This window comes from Mus musculus, chromosome 7 (genome assembly GCF_000001635.26).
Source record: "Mus musculus strain C57BL/6J chromosome 7, GRCm38.p6 C57BL/6J".
NCBI lineage: Eukaryota > Metazoa > Chordata > Mammalia > Rodentia > Muridae > Mus > Mus musculus.
In genome coordinates, this window is record NC_000073.6 from 82,288,227 (window position 1) to 82,307,639 (window position 19,413).

The window sequence follows — 19,413 nt, forward strand, 5'->3', positions numbered from 1 at the left end:
GTTTTGTTTCTGTTTGCTGTTGACGTTCTAGGTTTGTTTGTTTGCCTTTCCAGGTGAATTTTAGCATTATTTTTCTTATCTCTACAGAAAGAGCTCATTCTGATTTTAATTTTGTATGGGTAGAATCTACAGATAGCTGTAGGGGAATTGCGGGCCCAATCCTACAGAATGCTCTGGTCTGCACCATAAACGGTCTAGTTTTCATTTTCTGACATCTTTCATTGTGCTCAGCAGTGTTCTTTTGCAATCACAAGAGTACCCAGCAGACGCAACTTAAGAGAAGATAAGTTTATTATCGTGAGTGTTTTAAGGAGGTTTACAGTCCCAGTACTGTTGTGGCAGAGACAGGCAGATCCCTGGAGCTCCTGGCCAGTATGAGACCCTGTCCAAAATAAAAAAGGTGGATGGCTCTAGAGGAATGACACCTGAGACTGACCTCTGTCACTAACGAGCCAGTCCATATAGGTGCACACAATCCTACACACATGCACACACCCGCATGAGCATGACCCTCCCTTGCACAAGAAATAATTTCATTCTCTCTAACCCATTTCTTCTGCCAGTCACTTTATTTTGTTCAAATAGTCTATTTGAATGAATTTTACTCTGTAGCATATTTTTTGAAACTTGTCTTGTGGCCCAGAGCATGACCCATCTTGGCAAATGTTCTGTGTGCCCTTGGAAACAATCTGTGTTTCACTCTTTCTGGTTGTTCTGCGTGGCAGGCCAGGTTAGACCAAGCCCTCTGCCCCTGTTTCCTGGCTGGCTCTTGCCTTTTCCTGTTAGTTGGTGAGTTAACTGAGAATGGCAGCTGTCGGATGTCAGAACGCTGGGAAAGTGGGTCCCATTCCTTCCTCCTCCTTCCATTCTCACTGAGCCTAGAAACTTAAACCTAGTTCCGCACATCGTTGATAAATATGGAAATCTTTATTACCTTAAGCACCTCTCTTATCTTCCCTCAGATGTCCCCTTTTAAACTTCTATTGTTAGAGTTATGATTATTATTACTGGTGGTTTGAGGCAGCATCTCACTTATACCAGCTTGACTGCAGAATTATTCTGCAATGAGGATGATCTTAAACTCCTGATCTTCCTGCCCCCTCCTCCCGAGGACTCGGACCACAGGCCTGTGACGATCTGTGTGGCTTTGGGCTCTTTCTCTGTGTCTCTGTTGTGTCTTCCTTTCCATAGCTGCTCACTGAGGAGATCTCACCTTGGGGCCTTCTCTCTGTACCCATTCATTTAGGTTTCATTTATGCTAAATGCATGCTAATTTTTTGTTTAATTGCATTAGTTTTCTATACTTCCTAAGAAACTACTATGTATTTTGTGACATAAAGCTACATATGGGGTACAGTCTCTTTGCCTTATAGTTCTGGGGACCTATCCAGAGATTGGGGTTCTTTCTGGAAGCTCGAGGAGAGGACCCATGTCTTGCCTGTTTCCCTCTCTGGAGGCCACATGCATTGCTTGGCTTGTGGCCCCTTGCTTCACTGTCAAAGCTAGTGACAGAGGACTTGAGATCTCCCTTTGACTCTGGCCAGGAGTGCAGACATGTGCCACCATGCCAGGTTTATGCAGCACTACGGAATGAACCCAAGGCTTTCTGCATGTTAGGGAAGTTCTATCAGCTGAACTATGTCCTTGGCCCCTTAACTATATTTTTAAAGATTGTGTATATAGTATGGGTGTGTATCTGTGTGGAGGGGTGTACACCTGTGTGCAGGTGCTCTCAAAAGCCAGAAGAGGGCATCAGATCTCCTGGGTGCTAGGAGCCAGTCCTGTCTCTGCCTCTCTGTGCTGGAGTTACAGGCAGGCACTGCCACCCAGTGGCTTTTTGTGCCCCCAATCCCTACTGGAGATCTGAACTCAGGACCTTATGCGTGTGCAGAAGGCAGGCACTTTGTACACTGAGCCATCTTCCCAGCTCTGACAGATTTTTAATGTCCAACTTTTAACATAGACTCTGGGCCTGCAGTTAAAAGTCTTCCTCAGCAAAGTGCATAGCTTGACATAGTCTCTTTCCCATCGTCCTTATTGTAGAGTTTCAGCCTGAGCTGTGGCTTGCAGCCTGCTGTGCTGGCTTTCAGTTTACACTGTGATGCAAGGCTTCATGCAAATTTCAATGATTTAAATGGCGTTCACCTCAGGAAGAGTCGTCAAGAGTGTTCACAGACCAGTTGTGTCAAGACTTTGCTGTCAGAGTAACACTAGCTTCCATTAAACAAACAAACAAACAAACAAACAAACAGAAAAATAAGTCTACAACATGCAGCATTGTAAGGCTTTCTCGCTTGTACAGTGACTAGGGGAGATATTCCAGAAGGAGGGTGTTTCCCACCCACCCGCTCCCTCAGAGGCAGGACAGCTGTTTTTCCCATATCTAGCCAAGAGGAAGGAGAAAGAGAGCACACTTGTCCTTTCAGGCCAGCAAGCAGTGACATGCCGAGTCTGGCCACAGCCCCACCTAAGGACAAAGCAGCTTAGGAAATGCCAGCCACCTCCTTACAATGCTGCCTGAGCTGAGTGGGAAAGTTAGGGACACAAGATATTCTGGTGACTGGCAAGTGTAAGAGCAGAAGCTGGCGTATCTCTACTGCCAGAGGCCCATGTACTGCTGAGGTGGTCGATCCTTTAACAGTGGGGCCTAGTAGATTTACCTTATGCCACTACACCCTTGATGGGGGCATTGACATTCCCAACCCTTTCTTGTTTCTCAGAAGGGAGTGAGGAACTTTGCTGCCTGCTATGAAGGGCTGCCTTACCTCAGTCAAATGGGCCAGTGATGTGCACTGAGACCTCTGAGACTGGGAGCCAAAACTGCTGTCTGTCTTAACACTTTTGTGTCACAGTAGCTGAAATGAAATACATCCACCATGAAAATGGCAAGCCCAAATCCCGAGGCAGTGCCCCCCCCCCCCGACCCAGTCCCTTGGCAGCCACTCTACCTGTGCATTCTGTGGCTTCATGGATAGACTTGACTCTTTGCATCATCACCTGATTTAGTGGCTGATATGTGACTTGCCTCATAGATGGCACCTTGCAGATATTTTTTGCGTGGTGGAAGTGACAAATAAGCTCTATTGGGCCTTTTATTTATTATTTATTTTATTTATTTATAAGGACACTAACTTCATGAATGAGACCCACCTTTATGAAATCATCATGTGGGGAAGGCTACTAGACTCACGGGAATGACATTGTAGTACATGGATTTTGGGCACTCACACAGATCAATATTCATAGCAACATTCAAACCACAGCAAATAGAAACACACAGCAGGAGCAACTCTCTGATACTGATGGAATCTTGCTTAACAGATATTGCAGGGACCTCTTGCCCTGACAGTGAGAGAGAAACAGAGACAGAGAGACAGAGAGACAGAGACAGAGACAGAATGTGTATACCCCTTGCCCTGGAAATGAAGAACTTGACTTGATTAGAGTGTGTGTGTCTGTGTGTGTATGCTAGATTCCTCTCTTGTCCTTCATCCTGCTGGCTTCCAGTACTCCCTCAGAAAGTTCATATCTGAAGCTGGCCTTGCAAGTTGTCATCTTAGACTTGTGCTGTGTGGCTCGACAAGCTTCACTAAGCTCAGATGTTTCCAGGTGAGGCTTGTGGATCTGCCACAGGGTGATTCCATCGAAACCATGGGGAACGTCTGCCCTGCGTGCTCTCGGCAGTTAGGAATGCCCAGAGCTATGGTCCCCTCTTAGACACAGCACTTCAGAGAGCTTGATGTCTTTCCTTCTTGTCAGATCCATGCTTCCCCTTCTCAGCTTTTAGAGGTTGTCTTGAGGACACTCGAAGCAACAGATCCAAGTGAAGAACAAAGCACAGGTCACGGACACGTGCCTGGATTCCTTTGGTTGAGTGAGTCTCTGAGAAGTATCTGAAACAGCAGCTCGCTTACCTTCTGTTCTTGGTGGCTCCTGGAGTGGCTAGCTTCCCTAATACCACCTCTCACCCTCTGTTCTTTCTCCTGAGGTCTTCACTCACAGACTCAGTGATCTCCTGCCCTCCCTGGCCTCTGCTGGCCGTCACTCATGTGCACGTGCATCCTAGTGATAGCCTCCTTCTGTTTGAGAGTTCCTGATGTGTGGTCTGCTTTCAAGGTTGTCACGTGTAAAACTTGGACCATAGTGCTTCGCTGTGACCTCACAGGCATTAGGGCTGTCACACCTGTTACACACACATCCTCTCCATTGCCACCATCTGAGTTGTTGTCTCTGGTTGCAGGTTTTATTGTGACAATGCCTGGCTTCTGGCAACAGTTTTTACACTGGGATAATAGTAGCCGCTGTTCCCAAGAGACTCAAGAGGCAAAAGATGGAAGTCTAGACATAGTTTCCCCTTAAAGAATTGAACATAAGTGATTCACCTCACCTCTCTCACCCCACTGGCCAGGGCTTAGTCACATGACCCAGCCAGCTACAAAGGTAGGAAGAGGTGAACTGGAGACCCAGATCTACCTGCAGTTCTTTCACTATTGAAGAGGAAGAGATGGGTTGGTGGAGAGTGCACAGATGCCACATGTATGTTCTACAAAGTTACTGGGAGAACGTGTCTGCCCTGTTGTGACTCACTGCCTTCCGTTGGGAGCTGCAGGCTCCATTTCTGTTCATATGTGGCACTTGGGCACAATCTCACAAGCATTGGGGGAGTATACATTAGAATCACTGAGGCATAGGCAGACATTTTGGTAGAGAGCCAGACAGTAAATATGCCTGACTTATGGTCTCTGTAGGGCCATGTGGTCTCTGTAACAGCTACTGAACTTTATTGTTACGTCATCTGAATGTGTCTATAGATAAGTGAGTGAGCTCACCTGGGTTCCATTCTTACATCATTTGGCTCACAGCCTACAGTTGCCAACCCCTGACACTCCTCACTGGGAAGTCAGTGTAGCTCTGTCTGTCAGGTGTCTGTGCACTTCAGCGGCTTCACTTCTGGAAACACATCCTTAAGAAATATTTAAGCACAGGATATTCTTGTAACCCTGTTGACTAATCTCTACTAAGTTGTCATTTACTTGTAAACACTTTGTGCATAGTCGGCTAATGGTAGGCTAAGTGAGATACCATTCATCTACTGAATTGTCATGATGTGTGGATTATACAGAAACATGAACAGGTATGAAGTAAAATAGAAAAGAAAGACAACATTAAGTAGATCCCGTGACTGCACGGCTGTAAACACACCAGCACGTAAGCTAAACTAAGTGGTTATGGGCAATATTTATCTGGTGTGAAGATAATCTTGAAAATTGTATTTCAGTAACACATATTTGCGTAAATGCAAGAAGTCAGTGGCTCTGGAGAACTGGTCTGGCACTTTAGGGAAGTCGCATACCCTGTTAAACTTTGCCACTTCCTCTGGCTTCCGGGAAGCTCACTGGCCCTTGAGCTGACTGCTGGGGATAACCGCAACCTGCTCTGCTGGGTCAGTGCCAGTGTGTGTCTGCGCCTGGTGTCACGCCCCCTGCCTTCCTCTCTCAGAGCTGTGGTGTCTGGATACAATGGAGAGTTTTGTACATCTTATGATTTGCCTATTTCGGGCCTGACATGAATCTTTACTTTGGATACTGTTTTTTTCTGGAAGTCTTTTTAACCTTTCTGTTTAGAAAAATGGTGGATATAAACAAATGAACTAAAAATCTTGAAAATGAATACAGTCCCAGGCTTCAGTCCAGTAGCAGACCCCAGCCGTCCACATGCCTTCCTCCCTGCCAGCATCCGAGCACAGGGTTGGTTCTTAGAGTCAGGATTCCAGGACCTAGGATAAAGTTCACCCAAAACACCGGCTCCTGCCGGCTGCCAGACCAGACCCGGCTTTCCTTTGCTTCAGTCTTTCACTGGCAATCTGGAGAGCATTGAGTTCCGTGAGGAATAAAGTATTTGGATTAATTGTCAGAGAACAGCGTGGGGCCCTTTGCATCTGGAGTGCGTGTGTACGCCAGCATCATTGGTTGTTGCTCTGTGCGTGGACCTCCGCACACTAATGTTGCAGAGAGTGAAAGTGAGAGTGAGACCACAGCACAGTGTGACGATGCTGGCAGCCACACCACAGACGGCATGAGGTTGGGCAGTCTGCCGGGTTCATGCAGCCATGATGCTGCCATACCACTGTTTTACAAACGAGTATGTGAGCTCTCAGTGAGGTGTGCACCCACAAGCTCAGGCTTAGGAAGGCAGAGGCAGGAGGAATGGCCAGCTAGTCCTGCAGAATCAATGAACTCCAGGTTCAGGAAGAGACTCTGCTCCAGAATTAAGGTGGAGAATGATAGAAGGAAGACACCTGACATTGATCTCTGACCACATGCAGGCGTGCTTGCATGCACACATATATACACACATATACACTCATAGATCTCTTTTCTGCCCACCCCCAGAGAGAGAGAGAGAGAGAGAGAGAGAGAGAGAGAGAGGAGAAATCCTAGCAAATGTAACCATGTTTAAGAACATTTGGGATGTTTGTCTTAAGGATGCATTATCATGGGTGTGTGTGGCCAGTGTGTGGTGGCTAAGGACATCTGCTGTGTGCATCTGATTTGGTGGCAGGGAACCAGAACAGGACAAAGGAGCCCTTGGCTTCCATACCTAGGCTGTACACGTCCAAGCTTCTGTCCCTTCTCCTTGGCCAGTAGCTCTGTCCCTAGGCAGATTTAAATTGTAAGAAAAGTAATACCCTGCTGGCTTTTATAAGAAGGCTGAACCCAGAAACTCAATTCTCCCAGGCGGTGGGGTCTCCCTAGTGACACTGTGGCCATGTGCCTATGCCAGCCACTTCCTTGAAGGTTCCCCGAAGGTAGCTGTGGGGTCTCCTTGTCACACATCGATCATTGAGCTCTGCTGATTTGTAGGTGGAATTTTCGAGTGTAAAAGGGCCCCGCACTGTTTGTTTCCCAGGCACGGTTTCAAAAGAAAATAGCATTTTACAGCCTGCATTAATGGGAAATTACTTTCCATTAGGATTCCGAATGATTTGCCTATAATGTTTATAAAGGAAAGGAAAAATGTCAAGCATTGCACTAACAATTTTAAGCAAAGCTCTGAAGACTTGGCCAGAAACAGATTCCAAGAACATTTTCTTCATCATTTCTTCTTTCCAGAGAAGGAAAAAGAGCAGAGCCTGCTGAAAGGATGTAGGTCAATTAGGCAGACTACGGTGGGGCTGCGATGGAGCCCCTGATAATGTCATTGCTAGGTAGTTGAGGGAGCGAAGGAAGTGAGCCAGCTTGGAGGAGGGGACTCGCCACAGAATGAGGGAGTACAGACAGAGGCCAGGAGAAACGAGCGTCTGTCCAAGCAAGCCCCTGTGCACAGGGTCATGAGGCCTCACCAGCTCAAGCTGCCCCTTTGTCCCGAAAGAGGAAAGGAAGCCAAGGAAAGTCCTTGAGATGAACTCTGTGCCTGGGCAGTTCTCAGAAAACAGTGTGGCACTTGAGACCTGTGTCCCCGCCAAACCTTCCTCACCCCTGGGATCTTATGTGAGGCTCTGATCTGTCACTTACTCTACAGTAAAATCTAGGGCAGGCTGTATTTACCTTTTCACTGTCTGTATACTTTAGCAGTGCTGGTGTTCTTGGGGACGGCTTTAATATAGAATCAAGGACAGGCGGGCATTTTGAAGAGTCCACACCCCAGCCCTGGCTCAGGCATCTCTGTCACAGCCTCAGATACCTGTTATTCGGTGGCATCTGTTTGTGAAGCTTTCTTTTTTTTTCTCCACTGAGATTTCTGAAGGTCCTAATTAATATTGTGACAGCTAAGGGTTCACAGGCCCCAGGCTGAGATCCACTTCACTGTGTAGAGAAGAGTGAGGGGGGCCTGTCAGAGCAGGCAAAGTAAATCTCTCCAGTGCCTTGCGTTAAGACAGTCCACCTTTCGCAAGGCATAAAAGAGACTTTATAAACTTCTTGACCCTTTGCAGGCTGCTCAGCAATAGTCCATCCAAGTCCTTCCTCTTGTGGGTGCCAATCTCCAGGGATCACATTGGAAAATAAACACGTGCTCAAGAGGGAAAGGCAGGGCTCACACGTTCTTAAAAGAAAAGACACACTTTGCAATAGGAGTATATACATTTATTGACCTAAGTTTCCGAAGAGGAAATTAAAATTTCACAGAGTCCCGGGGGTGGAGTTGATTCAGTCAGCAGGTTTGTCCTCTCTCCCACCCCCACGTCTTCCTCCCTCCACATACTTTCCTGTAACTTTCAGTAGCAGGTCTGACTTGAATCATTGCAAGGGTGAGGTGACCAGTGGGACAGGAGTCCCGCATCCGTTCAGATGCTGGCAGTCAGGGCTAGCTTCGGGTACATCTCTTAGGCTCTCCAGAGACTGAGTGAAGGCCCTGGGCTCCTGCTCTCAGGTGCTCTGACCTTCCAATGCTGTCTGTCAGGCTTGTGTCTTTGAGTACGTGTCATCCTTAACATCTTAAAAGTGGACAGCATGAGCATTTAATATTTCCTCTACTGAAAGGTCATTATGAGAACAAAGATGGTAAACTGTTTTTTCCCAGTCTGTAGCTGCTGGCATGGGGAGTATCTGAGCCCTTTGCTGTTGTCCAAGCTGAAGGAGGCTTTGGAAGAGAGAGGCTTTTGCACTGTAGGGAATGGTTTCCTGGAATTCATCTACAAGCTTGGCCATGGGAATTTCTGAGAGCCATAAGACATGGCCTCTCACCCAGCTTTGGGAGTCACAATAGAACTTGGTGGAAATGGCCGTGTGATGGATAATATTAGCTCAAATGCAGAATATCTTATATGTGTATGTATTTTATAACAACATGACTAAGCTCTAAGCTAATATTTCAAACATCATAGTCCAAATATTAATATAGATATTAATTTTAAAAAATATTATAGAAGTCCATTGTCTCTGGGGATAATGAACAGGGGGCAGCTGTGTAGCATAGTTCCAGGAAACTGTATGAACACACACACACACACACACACACACACACACACACACACACACACCCCTGAAGCGCTGGTCGATGGCACTTTCCTTTGTTGGGGAATAAGAGTGGGATAGCCAGTAATGATTCTTAGAGGGACTTGAAGCCCTATACTTATGCAGACTCTCTTGATTTTCTGCTGTTAGTGACTAACCCGTGCCATACAAAGCATGGACCGGGTTATACTGGAAGGGGTCACCAGTCAGGGAATTTGGGTAAATAAATGAGCCACAGCTTCTGCAGTGCCTGCATTAGTCATCCTGATAGACAACGCTGAGCATTGTCAGGATAGGGCACAAATTTTATTTGTTAAACCCAAGTGACACACCTGTGTGGATGGTGCAGGGTTGGTATAAGGTTAAAGCAAATCACAGGGCTTATTTCTGTAGATGAGGATCATGAGTAAACCGGATTTCCCTGACAAGTCATTTCAATAAATCACTCAGCAGTTTACAGTGTTACCCATCATGGATGAAGATGTAAAATCTATGTCATATAATCCCAGCACTTGGGAGGAAGAGTCAGTCCAGAGGCACAGCCTAGGAGGCAAGCTGGGGTGGAGACAAGCCAGAAGTGGGGATGGAGGTGGTTCAAGGAAATTGAGATGATGGTGATCTAATCTAGAGCTTGGACCTAGGGACTGCTAGCTTCTGTCTAGTCTAATGGAGGTACACATTGTAATTTAGATATGGTAAAACAAAATTTTGTGAGTATCAGGATTATACAACAGTCTTGTATCTTAGTCTGCAGTGGAGAAAATATTAGCTTCAAAAGAATTTAGAACTAAACCTTGAGATTATAAATTTTGGAGAGGGAGCCTTTCTAAGCACTTTCTAACTCAAAAGAAATAGTTTGGTATAGGTTGAGCGTGGTTCCTGGCCTATAGCGGACACTTGATGGTTGTGCATGCGCCTGAGTTAGAAATGCTCTTGAGCTGGGTGTGTGGCTCAATTGACAGAGTGCATACCTAGCGTGCATGAAGACCTGGGTCAGAGCCCCAGTGCTGCATAGGCGGGGCCTAGTGAAATGCTGCTCTAATCCCAGCATTTGGGAGGTAGAGTCCAGAGGATCAGAAGTTCAAGGTCACCCTCAGCTACATAGGGTGTTTGAGGCCAGCCTGGGCTGGAAACAAAACGGGAGAGGACGTGGGTAAGAAGAATGAGGGGAGACGGTGATGGGAGGAGAGGAGAGAGGAGAAGAAGAAAATGCTGAATGATGTCTGCCCCAACATGTTTAGGAGACAGATTGAGTCAAACTCTTCAGGTGTAGTCAAATCCTAGGGTGACTGTCTTGTGGAAACCAGGTTTCCAGGAAGACACTTGGGATCCATTCCTGACTGGAGTACTGCTCCTCTCTACCTGCCAGGCACCGTCTCCAAGCTTTAGTGACCCTGGGTGTAGCTTAAGCACTAAGGGGCGACTGCTGAGCATTTGGACTTGAGACAAGGAAGCGAGTGGGAAACAGGTCATCCCCACCCCTAGGCTCAGCCAAGAAGGATAAAGGGAGTTTGGGGGTCAGAGGGCACTAAGTCCCATCTCTGTCACTGAGTCCTTCAGGTCCTGAGGAGCAGGGATCATAGCTTCCCACTGGGTAGAACTATTCTAAGGATAAAGGCAAGGCCTGTAAATTAGAGGTGCTGGGCACATGTAAGAGCCCACAACGCAGCCACAGATGATGCTACATAATCGGTTATCTGCTTTCCCATGCCTACTGCAGACTGAGAGCAGCAGATTAGAAGGGCCCGAGGGACTGCTTTGGGAAGGTCCACTGGCAGCAGGAAAAGGGACAGGTCGCAGCCCGGCTACAAGGGAGGCAAGAACAAAGCTATATATGTATATATTTTTAAAAAACAAACATTTTTTCTTTTCAAAAGACACAACACTTTGGGGCGTTTACTAAAAGACAAAGTGTTCTCTGCAGGTCGGTGGCTTCCTGGAGACCCCACCCTTTGTCCTTCCATAGGACTGACAGTAGGCGGTATGAGTTCTCTCTCCATCCCACTGACTTCCAGAAAGTAGGTGTGTGTGTATGTGAAGGGGTTCAAGTGTGCCTTTCATTGGTAGTGCTCAGACTGAGTGTTTTCTGAGTCTTGCAATCCATAGAGTCAAAGCCAGAGGAGGAGAGGAGGAAGCCCCAGGAAGGTAGCTCAAGATCCGGTGTGTTGGAAGATCTTCAACTTTTCACACCTGAGAAGAGAGCTCACCACTTCCCTAATTTCTACCCCTTCTACATCACCCCCTCAGTGTCGAGTGTGCATTCAGAGCATCTGAGAACAGTGCCCAGCCTGAGGGAGGGGAATGAGAAGAGGGAGTCGGGAAAGGAGAACCAGCCAGGTCATGCCATTCCAGCGGTCTCCATGCTGGCGACTAGGGAGAGGATGCTGTTTCCAGACTGCAGGCTCCAGGCACAGGCAGGGAGGGCAGAAGCCCCGTTAGGGAATGCTGTTCCTCAGGGTGGGTAAGATCCAGGCAGAGGATGCTCTCCGCTTTCCTAGGCTGGGGAGCTCAGCTGAAGGACAGGGATTAGCTCAGATACAGAGAGGGCTTGAGGGTGGCTTCGGCATGGAGGGGATAAACCTTACTCAGGGCTGTGCAAGTTAATGTGGTCCACACAGCAGGCTGCACCCAGGCAAGGGTCAGAGCCTTCCCTGTCCCTTACATTGAGGGAAAATGATAGTAACTAATCGTTAAATTAAATCCACTGTCTCTGGGGCTGAGGCATGGCTTGATTCACTAACACCTGAGAGGGTTGGATGGATAAGATGAGAGATTATGGGATGGGACGGCTACTACATGAGAAGGAAAGTGGTCAGAGTTTGGATATGCCAGTGACACTTCAGAAGGAGCTTGGCAAACAGGGTTGAGGTGGAGCGAAGGGCAGTGGAAAGAATTCTCCCGGGGCTGAGATGGGACCTTCTGTTGTTAGAAAGTGGACCACATCACTGCCAAGAGGGAAGTGAAGTTTGTTTTAGGAAGAATATGGTTTCCATCTCTATTGTATGTGACAGAGAAAATACTCCTGCTTCTCTCTCACTCCTAATGGTGTGCAGCCGAACTAGAATAATAAATGTTTAAGAGGGATGCTCTCTTTTTGTCCGCTAAAATAATCTTTGATCCATTACATTCATAAAGACAGATTGTGTTTCCCAGCTCCCCTGCATGCTACATTAAGGCCTGGTCTCAGCAGGAGTCAGAGAAAATAACAGGGGTCTCCAGAGGGTGGGCAGGAGGGTCTGTGGCCCTCCATGGCGTCCTGGGTGTCTGCTTCCTGTTCCATAGAGCACACAGATCCGTGCTCCAGAGACAAACTCCTGTGCACGCTTTCTCCACACTTCTGGGGACCAACAACTGCATGCACATCAGCAGGGGCGGAGGCTGCTCAGGGCTCTAAGACCACAGATGCTGGTTGGGAACCGTGCTTTCTTACCAGTTTTGTAGGGAGGTGTTATGTCTGGCAGTGGGAAACCAGGCACCTTCCATAGGAGAATTTCAAACACTGAGAAAGCAGAGGTCGTCTTCACTGGCTGCATGTTCCATCTTCTGGGGCATGAATTTTGTGTCCTGGAAGGCCCCAGCCTCTGTGTCTTAGGTAGACAGAACTGTTATTCCTCTACTTGGGCTTGCTATGAGTCTCCATTTAGACCAGCAGCGGAAACGGCTTGATCTTTTTTCCGTTTCCACTATTTGCCAAAAATGGAATGAGAAAAAAATTAATCTTTTTTCCATTTCTTTTAATGGAAAAAAATAATCTTGCCATTTCAAGGTAACTCGGTCTCCTCCAATGAAAAGCATAGATGGCCTAGTCATTATTCACTGGATTCAGGAAATCACTGTAGTGGTCAAAGATGAACCCCCTTCTTGGAGCTGGTGGCTTTCCTTAATTGTCCTCTCATCCTCAGTCACCCCGAGGTCCTGTCCAAATGTATGGGGAGCTGATGGAGGTTGGGGGTTGCATATGTGAGGCTCCCGTCCACAGCGAGGTCTCCAGTCACAGAGCTCCATCTGATGTCTCCTGCCCCAGTCCCACCTCTGAGAGGCCAGGTCTGTGTATGTTGAACATCTATCACGCTGTGCTGGCGGCCTGTGGACCCTCAGTGCTGCCACACTCTGGGGAGTAAGCAGTGCTTGCCTCAAGCCCCTCTTTGGTTTCATGACACCACACTTCCCTAGCTCAGAGCACTTCTGGAGCCGCCTTGACCCAGAGTTCCAGTGGGAAGTGGGACAGACATCATCCTCTGGGTGTAAGCGAGGAAACCTTTCCATGCTGTAGGCCACTATCCCCTCTCTCCAGGTCTCCCCCTGTCTAGGAAGAACTTCTCTACCTCTTTTCTAAGTAGCAGGAAACAGCCTCCCCATCTCCACAGGTTGGAATAACATCTCTAGGATCTGAGGTCTTCAAGCTTTGGTTCTTTTGAACCAGAGTCTGCCTCTTTCTTACATCTTACAAAATATGCCCGGCCCCTGGCATGAAACCCTGAATGCCTCGACTCCTGCAGCATTTCACAACTGAACTTTGCAAGCTACCCATGGACTGTGTGGTTCATGCCCAGGCTCTATGCTCTCTTTGTTGAAGGGAGGCTTACTTGGTTGACTGCCCTGGTTAACAAAAATGACCCAGAATGAAAAATGTATCAGGAGGCATTTCAGAATGTTGTGCTGCCTCAGGTGTGGTTCGGGCCAGCTAGCCCAAGTTCTGAGCAGTGTGTAGTACACGTGTCTGTTCACCTGGGGGTTGTGCTGGGTATTGGGGCAGCACAGGAAAGGTGTGGAGGTCCCCAGGTGCATGACTCAGGGAAGTCCCTAGGGAGTCTTTCTTCCCAGTGGTTTCATGAGAGGCACCCTGTCCAGGTTTTATTCGCTGGTACAGTGCCTCTCTTGGCATATCAATGTGGGCAACATGGCGCCGGCCTTTGCCTGTAAGGAATAAATTGAGAAGTGAGCCATGTGTCTGTCTCCTGATTAGTTCAGCGTGTTAAAGTGTGTGTGTGTGTGTGTGTGTGTGTGTGTGTGTAAGAGAGAGAGAGAGAGAGAGAGAGAGAGAGAGAGAGAGAGAGAGAGAGAGAGAGTATGAACTTACAGGTTGGCTTGGACAACTGTCTCCTACTTAGAATGTGTTTTGGTCATCGCAGGTTGCTGATTAAGGAAAACTAGATAGCAAGCCGCACAATCAGTGAGATAGCCCACACAGTGCCTCAGCAGCATCATAGAGTGAGCCTCACAATCAGTGAGATAGCCCACACAGTGCCTTAGTAGCATCTGAGATTGTGTAGAAGGTGGCCTTGAGTGAGGTAGGGTAGGCCATGGTTTGGGGTCTGGAATCCTGGTTTCTTTCTGACTTGATATCAGGCCATTGTGACCTCTTCAAACAGGGGAGGGTTTGTGCAAAACTCCCAGATTGCCTTCTGCCTAAATGGTGTGTGTTAGAGGAGATGCATTTTGAGCCAACCATGGCATAGCTGTTCTGCCTGCTTCCTCTTCAGGTCCATCTGCTTGTGGCAGAAATGTGGCAAGAACCTGATTGTTTCACATGCCACATGGAACACCGTTGTACATCAGCAACACTAATTTTGACCCACAACTCCAGGTTTTCAGGATCCAGTCCTACCCACCGTCATTACACATGGAACACCGTTGTACATCAGCAACACTAATTTTGACCCACAACTCCAGGTTTTCAGGATCCAGTCCTACCCACCGTCATTACGTACTATTTGACCAAAGGGGGAAAAAAAAAGAAAATTCTCTTCTGGAAACTCAGTTTCCTAGTGTTTTGAAATCATTGAATGTTATTCTATCCAAATAGAAAATAGTGGAACTAAGCCCCAGTATTTAAATTTGTCTCCCTGTCCTTCATCATTACAACAAAAGGAGTTTACACTAAGGCTGGGGTAAATTCTCTCCTGGAAGGAGCCGTCCAAATGCCACAAACATCTAGGTGGTCCCCGATCATTGTGTAGATAGATGCAGAGGCTGGTCAGTCTACAGGTGACCTGAAGGGAGGGAGCTGCCTCTCAGAAGGAGAGGCCTTGCTACAACTGCTTCCTCTTTCCTCAGCAGCTCCATACTGTGGATGCAAGAGAGGCCGTGATGCTGAGGGTTCTCAGTCCCCCTCCCCTCGGTTGGAAAGATCTGGGAATTTTAAAAAGATAACTTACATCGTTGGAGCATCTGTCTGCTCCAACAGGTCTGGGAGTCATCCTTGACCAACTGCAGAAATACTCAGATCCAGTCTCAACCTTTCTCTCTTGTTAACCTTGGGTGAGCCCTGAAGCTTTGGTGAGGAAGGGACACAATCTCCTAACTTCATCTCTCACGTGAAGTCTAAAGGTGGGAAGGGAGGCCTTGTCTTAGTACTGTTCTAAATGCTGTGAAAAGACACAACGACCTAAGGCAACGTGTAAAAGCATTTGGGGCCTGCTTACAGTCTCAGAAAGTTAGTTCATGACCATCGTGGCAGGGAACATGGTGACAGGCAAACAGGTATGGCACTGGAGCAGTATCTGAGGGGTTACATCATGACCTGCAGCAGATGACAGAGAGAGCAGAACCAGGCCTGGTGGGCACTTTTGAAACCAGAGTTCACCCTCAGTGACACACTCCCTGTAATAAGGACATAGCCCTTAATCTTTCCTAAACAGTCAACCAACTGGAAACTAAACTTTCAAAAATGTGAGCCTCATTCAAACCACTACTGGCCTAATAGCAATAGAGAAAAAGAAATAAGACAAAATGGAACCCATAAAACTGAGTGGCAGAAGAAAAAGCATGTCAGATATTCAGTTAGAATACTGGAAATTGGTTTTGCTCTGGGAGCCCCCACTCCCTTTCTAGACGTACGGCGGTGGCTCTGGAGCGGGCTAATGACTATGGCCTTCCTCTGTGTGCATAGTCTGGGTTGGGTTTAGCTTTCTTCCATCCCTTCCTTAGAGACAAGCTTGGGCTTACCAGTGGTCCATGCGCCTAGCCTTCCTCTAACGAATGTATCATCACCTTGGCCAAGGTTCCTAAGCTCTTGTCTGTTATTTCAACTTCAGTTGCTTCACAGAGGACTGTGGGAACCTCTGAGCTTCTGAAGAGGCTACTGAGAGCCAGAGCAGGACGCCAGGCCTAACCCCAGGCATGCAAAGTCATTATCTTAAGTTAGCCCGGAGACTGCCCTATATTCATGAGCTTATATGGTCTATATGGTTGGGAAATCTGTGGAAAATCTCCAAAATATCTCAAAAACAAAGAAGAAATATTTACCTTTAAAAAATAAAATCAACTAATTGTGCTTCCGAAGCCTACTTGGGTCATTTCACTTTTAAGTTATAGACATAAAAACTTTAACATAGTAGCCAAGTCAGAGTCAACGCATGGCACTTGAATTACTGTGGCCTTTTCAAATGGTTAGTGATTTGCAAAGTCTCATAAAACTTATTTTCCTAATACTTAGAGGAAAAAAATACCAAGTATAATCTAGTCAAAATGGAAATTCTACAGTGGCTCTCAAGTTTATCCAAACGTTTATGGGAAGGTCCAGGAAATTCTCAACGAAACAGTGTCCAGGAACTTGCCTTACTGGTTATCACCATTTACGTTAAAGCTGTAATATAAAAAGAGATACGGCACTGTTACCAAATGGATCAACTGAACTGAATTGAAAAATCTCGAAATAGACCACAGGGCTCATGGTAATTAAATGGTAAAGCCAGATATGATGGCGCCTGTCATCCTAACCCTTGGGAAGTGGAGGCAGGAGGGGCCCTTTGAGTTCAAGGCCAGCCTGGGCTGTATTGGAAGAGATCCTCAACAAAAAAAAATATAAAAGCAATATTTGAAGTCAGTGAGGAAAAAGGATCATCTTAAAAATGCTTCAGCATCATTAAAACGCAAATTCTTTTTGTCAAAATCTAAATGTGTTAAAAATAAAAATTGTAACCTGAAAAAAGATGTAAAATTCTGAAATAAAATTCTGTATAGTAACCATACATAGCCATGGAGGATAGAGAATGAATAAAAAGCCTCATTTACCCCCTCTACTGTCCCAGAGTTATATATCCCATAGCAAAATAGAACACCTACTATGTGCCCAGTTACCAGCACAAGCTGCAATCAATCAATCAATCAATCAATAAAATATAACATACAAATTAACAGGGAATAGTTTGTACCAAACTTGGTAGATAGAGGTCCGGTGCTTGGAGCGCATAAGGGCTTCTGATTTTTAAATATAAGGGTACAATATTAAATTGATAACATGTTTTAAGCATCTTAGCACACTTCATATTCTATGATGATCGAATCCTGTTCTGGGCAGTTACTATGAGGGGGAAATGCACATATTTGTGTATATGCATGTCAAGAAATGCACACACTGCTTTCTTTAGATTTATCTATGAAAGCTGAGAAAGTCTAAAGGAGAAAGGAAGAGGAAAGAGGGTGTGAGGAAAAAATAAGGGAGGGAACAAGGAAGAGGAGATATGAGAAAAGAGAGGGAGAGACAGGGCAAGGAGACAAGAAGAAGAAGGGAGGGAGGAAGAGGAGATATGAGAAAAGGGGGGAGAGACAGGGCAAGGAGACAAGAGGAAGAAGGGAGGAAGGGAGAGAGGAGGAAGGGATAGAGAAAGGAAGGAAGGAAAGAAGAAAGGAAGAAAAAGGAAAGAAGGGAGAAAGGAAGGGAAGGAAGGAAGGAAAGGAAGGGAGGGAGAGAAGAGAAGAAAGGAAGGGAGGGAGGGAGGAAAGGAAGGAAGAGAGGGAGGGAGGAAGGAAGGGAGGGTTAAAATGTTCAGTTATAGATCTGATAGGTCCAGGAGTGCTCAGAGTGACTGCTGTAAGAGAGGGCAGCGATAAAGGAAATTGGTACAGGTGGCAGCTGGCCAGTGGCTGATAGTTGTGTATGGGGTTAGTTTCACAGTACTAAGTGCAAGAACATTATTTAATGAAAACAAACATATGGAAATATAGTCACAGATATATTCATACAGACACCTGGTCTTCCCAGGCCTCACACGGTTATCTGAGTTAATAAGTTAGAGTTGACATGTCCCAGATCTGCACACACATTTTCTCACAGTGGCATGTTTCAGTCTTTTAGAGGAAACTCATTGTGAGAACTCTAGGCTTGACCCCATTAGCCAGCTCTGTGAACATTTGTGTTCCTGTTGTGGTTCCTCTCTTCTTGTTCTCACGTTACCACCTCAGCACTTCTTGACATGTGTAACCTCAGCTTTGTCCGTTAGCGCTCCCAAGTTCCATCCAGTCACCACGAAGAAAGTCTGAGCATTCATTCTAGTGTCAAGACCGGGGCCTTGTGATTTGCCTTTCTCCTTGAGCTCCTGTGCCCAGGAGAGATGGGTTGGACATATGTCCTCCTCAGAGGGCTTAAAAGACAGGCACTGTGTGCAGGGGTGGGGGTGGGGAAGGGGTGGGGGTTGGCTAAGGCAGCTGGAGAGCTGAGGAGGCTGGAGGCGGCCAGGGACCACAGATCACAATGGAAGCAAATAAGCAGTGGAAGGAAGGCAGCCTTGGGGTAGGCAGGAGCAAGCACAAGCTTGTCCACCATCGTTCCTTTTCTGAGTGATCTGTCTGTTAACTGCTCTTTTTGTCTCCATATCACATGGACAGGTACTGACACTCCCTCGGACCAGCCCTGCTGTCGTGGTCTCTATGACTTTGAGCCAGAAAATGAAGGAGAATTAGGATTTAAAGAAGGGGACATCATTACATTAACCAATCAGATAGATGAAAACTGGTATGAAGGGATGCTTCGTGGGGAATCCGGCTTCTTCCCCATTAATTACGTGGAAGTCATTGTGCCTTTACCTCCGTAAATGTGTCTTTTGGACCTAACTTCAGAACTGAAATGAATTGGCACCAGTGCTCTCTCAGTGTGGTGTTCTGTGACATCCTCGCTCTCTGGCCCACTTAATCACTTTTGTATGTGTGTTTTCTTTATAATGTATTTTGTATCAATTTAATTTGTATAACTGATTTCTTTGTCCTAACTCATAAAAATAGTTTTCTTCTTGTTCTAAAAAGTCATTGGTTAAATGTATTTGCTTCCTGTTGCTAAAACGAGTAAATTGCGCCCATTCGAATGGCCTGGGTAGTCCTTGACTGCAGTGGGAACGCACCCTTTGCAGCCATGAAAGCTAAAGGTTTTGTTTCCTGACATTATTGATGGCCTCTGGTCTTTTCCTGTTTTAAGCTTACCTGTGAACAGCCCAATAAACATGACACACTGTATTCATAAAAGACTGGTTATTTTCAATGTCAAATTTCTTTTTTAAGCTTGGACTTCAGGGCAAATCCTTGGCTGGCCTGGGGTCCCAGCTGTGGTCCTTAGATGATGGCTGCAGATCAATGCCAGCAGGTGGAGTGTGGCCCTTTAGTAGCTACCGATCTACACACAGTACATCCCCTTCTCAGTCCGAGATTAGGAAAGCTTCCTGCCTGCTGGTAAGTTCACTCAACG

At 46.6% G+C, this 19,413-nt stretch overlaps 1 protein-coding gene and 1 long non-coding RNA gene across 13 annotated transcripts in view; one reads left to right on the plus strand and one right to left on the minus strand.

Moving 5' to 3' along the window:
* The window catches only part of Sh3gl3 (SH3-domain GRB2-like 3), a 133,613-nt gene extending 114,419 nt beyond the window's left edge, over positions 1-19,194 (plus strand). For 8 of the 11 annotated variants that reach the window (XM_030242265.1, XM_030242268.1, XM_030242269.1 and 5 more), the window contains one exon: positions 18,564-19,184. In XM_030242265.1, the coding sequence (XP_030098125.1) occupies positions 18,564-18,769 (206 nt within the window). In that variant the 3' untranslated portion in view covers positions 18,770-19,184. Of the gene's footprint in view, positions 1-18,563 lie in introns of all 11 variants that reach the window. The other 3 variants (NM_017400.7, NM_001277954.2, NM_001277955.2) reach the window with 1 other exon arrangement.
* Gm51492 lies at positions 1,919-8,845 on the minus strand. 2 transcript variants are annotated; one of them, XR_003946817.1, is made up of 3 exons: positions 2,949-8,845; positions 2,766-2,855; positions 1,919-2,210 (listed from the first exon to the last, which is right to left on the minus strand). It is a non-coding gene; the product is annotated as a predicted gene, 51492 (long non-coding RNA). The 2 variants fall into 2 exon arrangements; XR_003946816.1 differs by having other exon boundaries at positions 1,919-2,214.
* Positions 19,195-19,413: the final 219 nt, after the last annotated feature.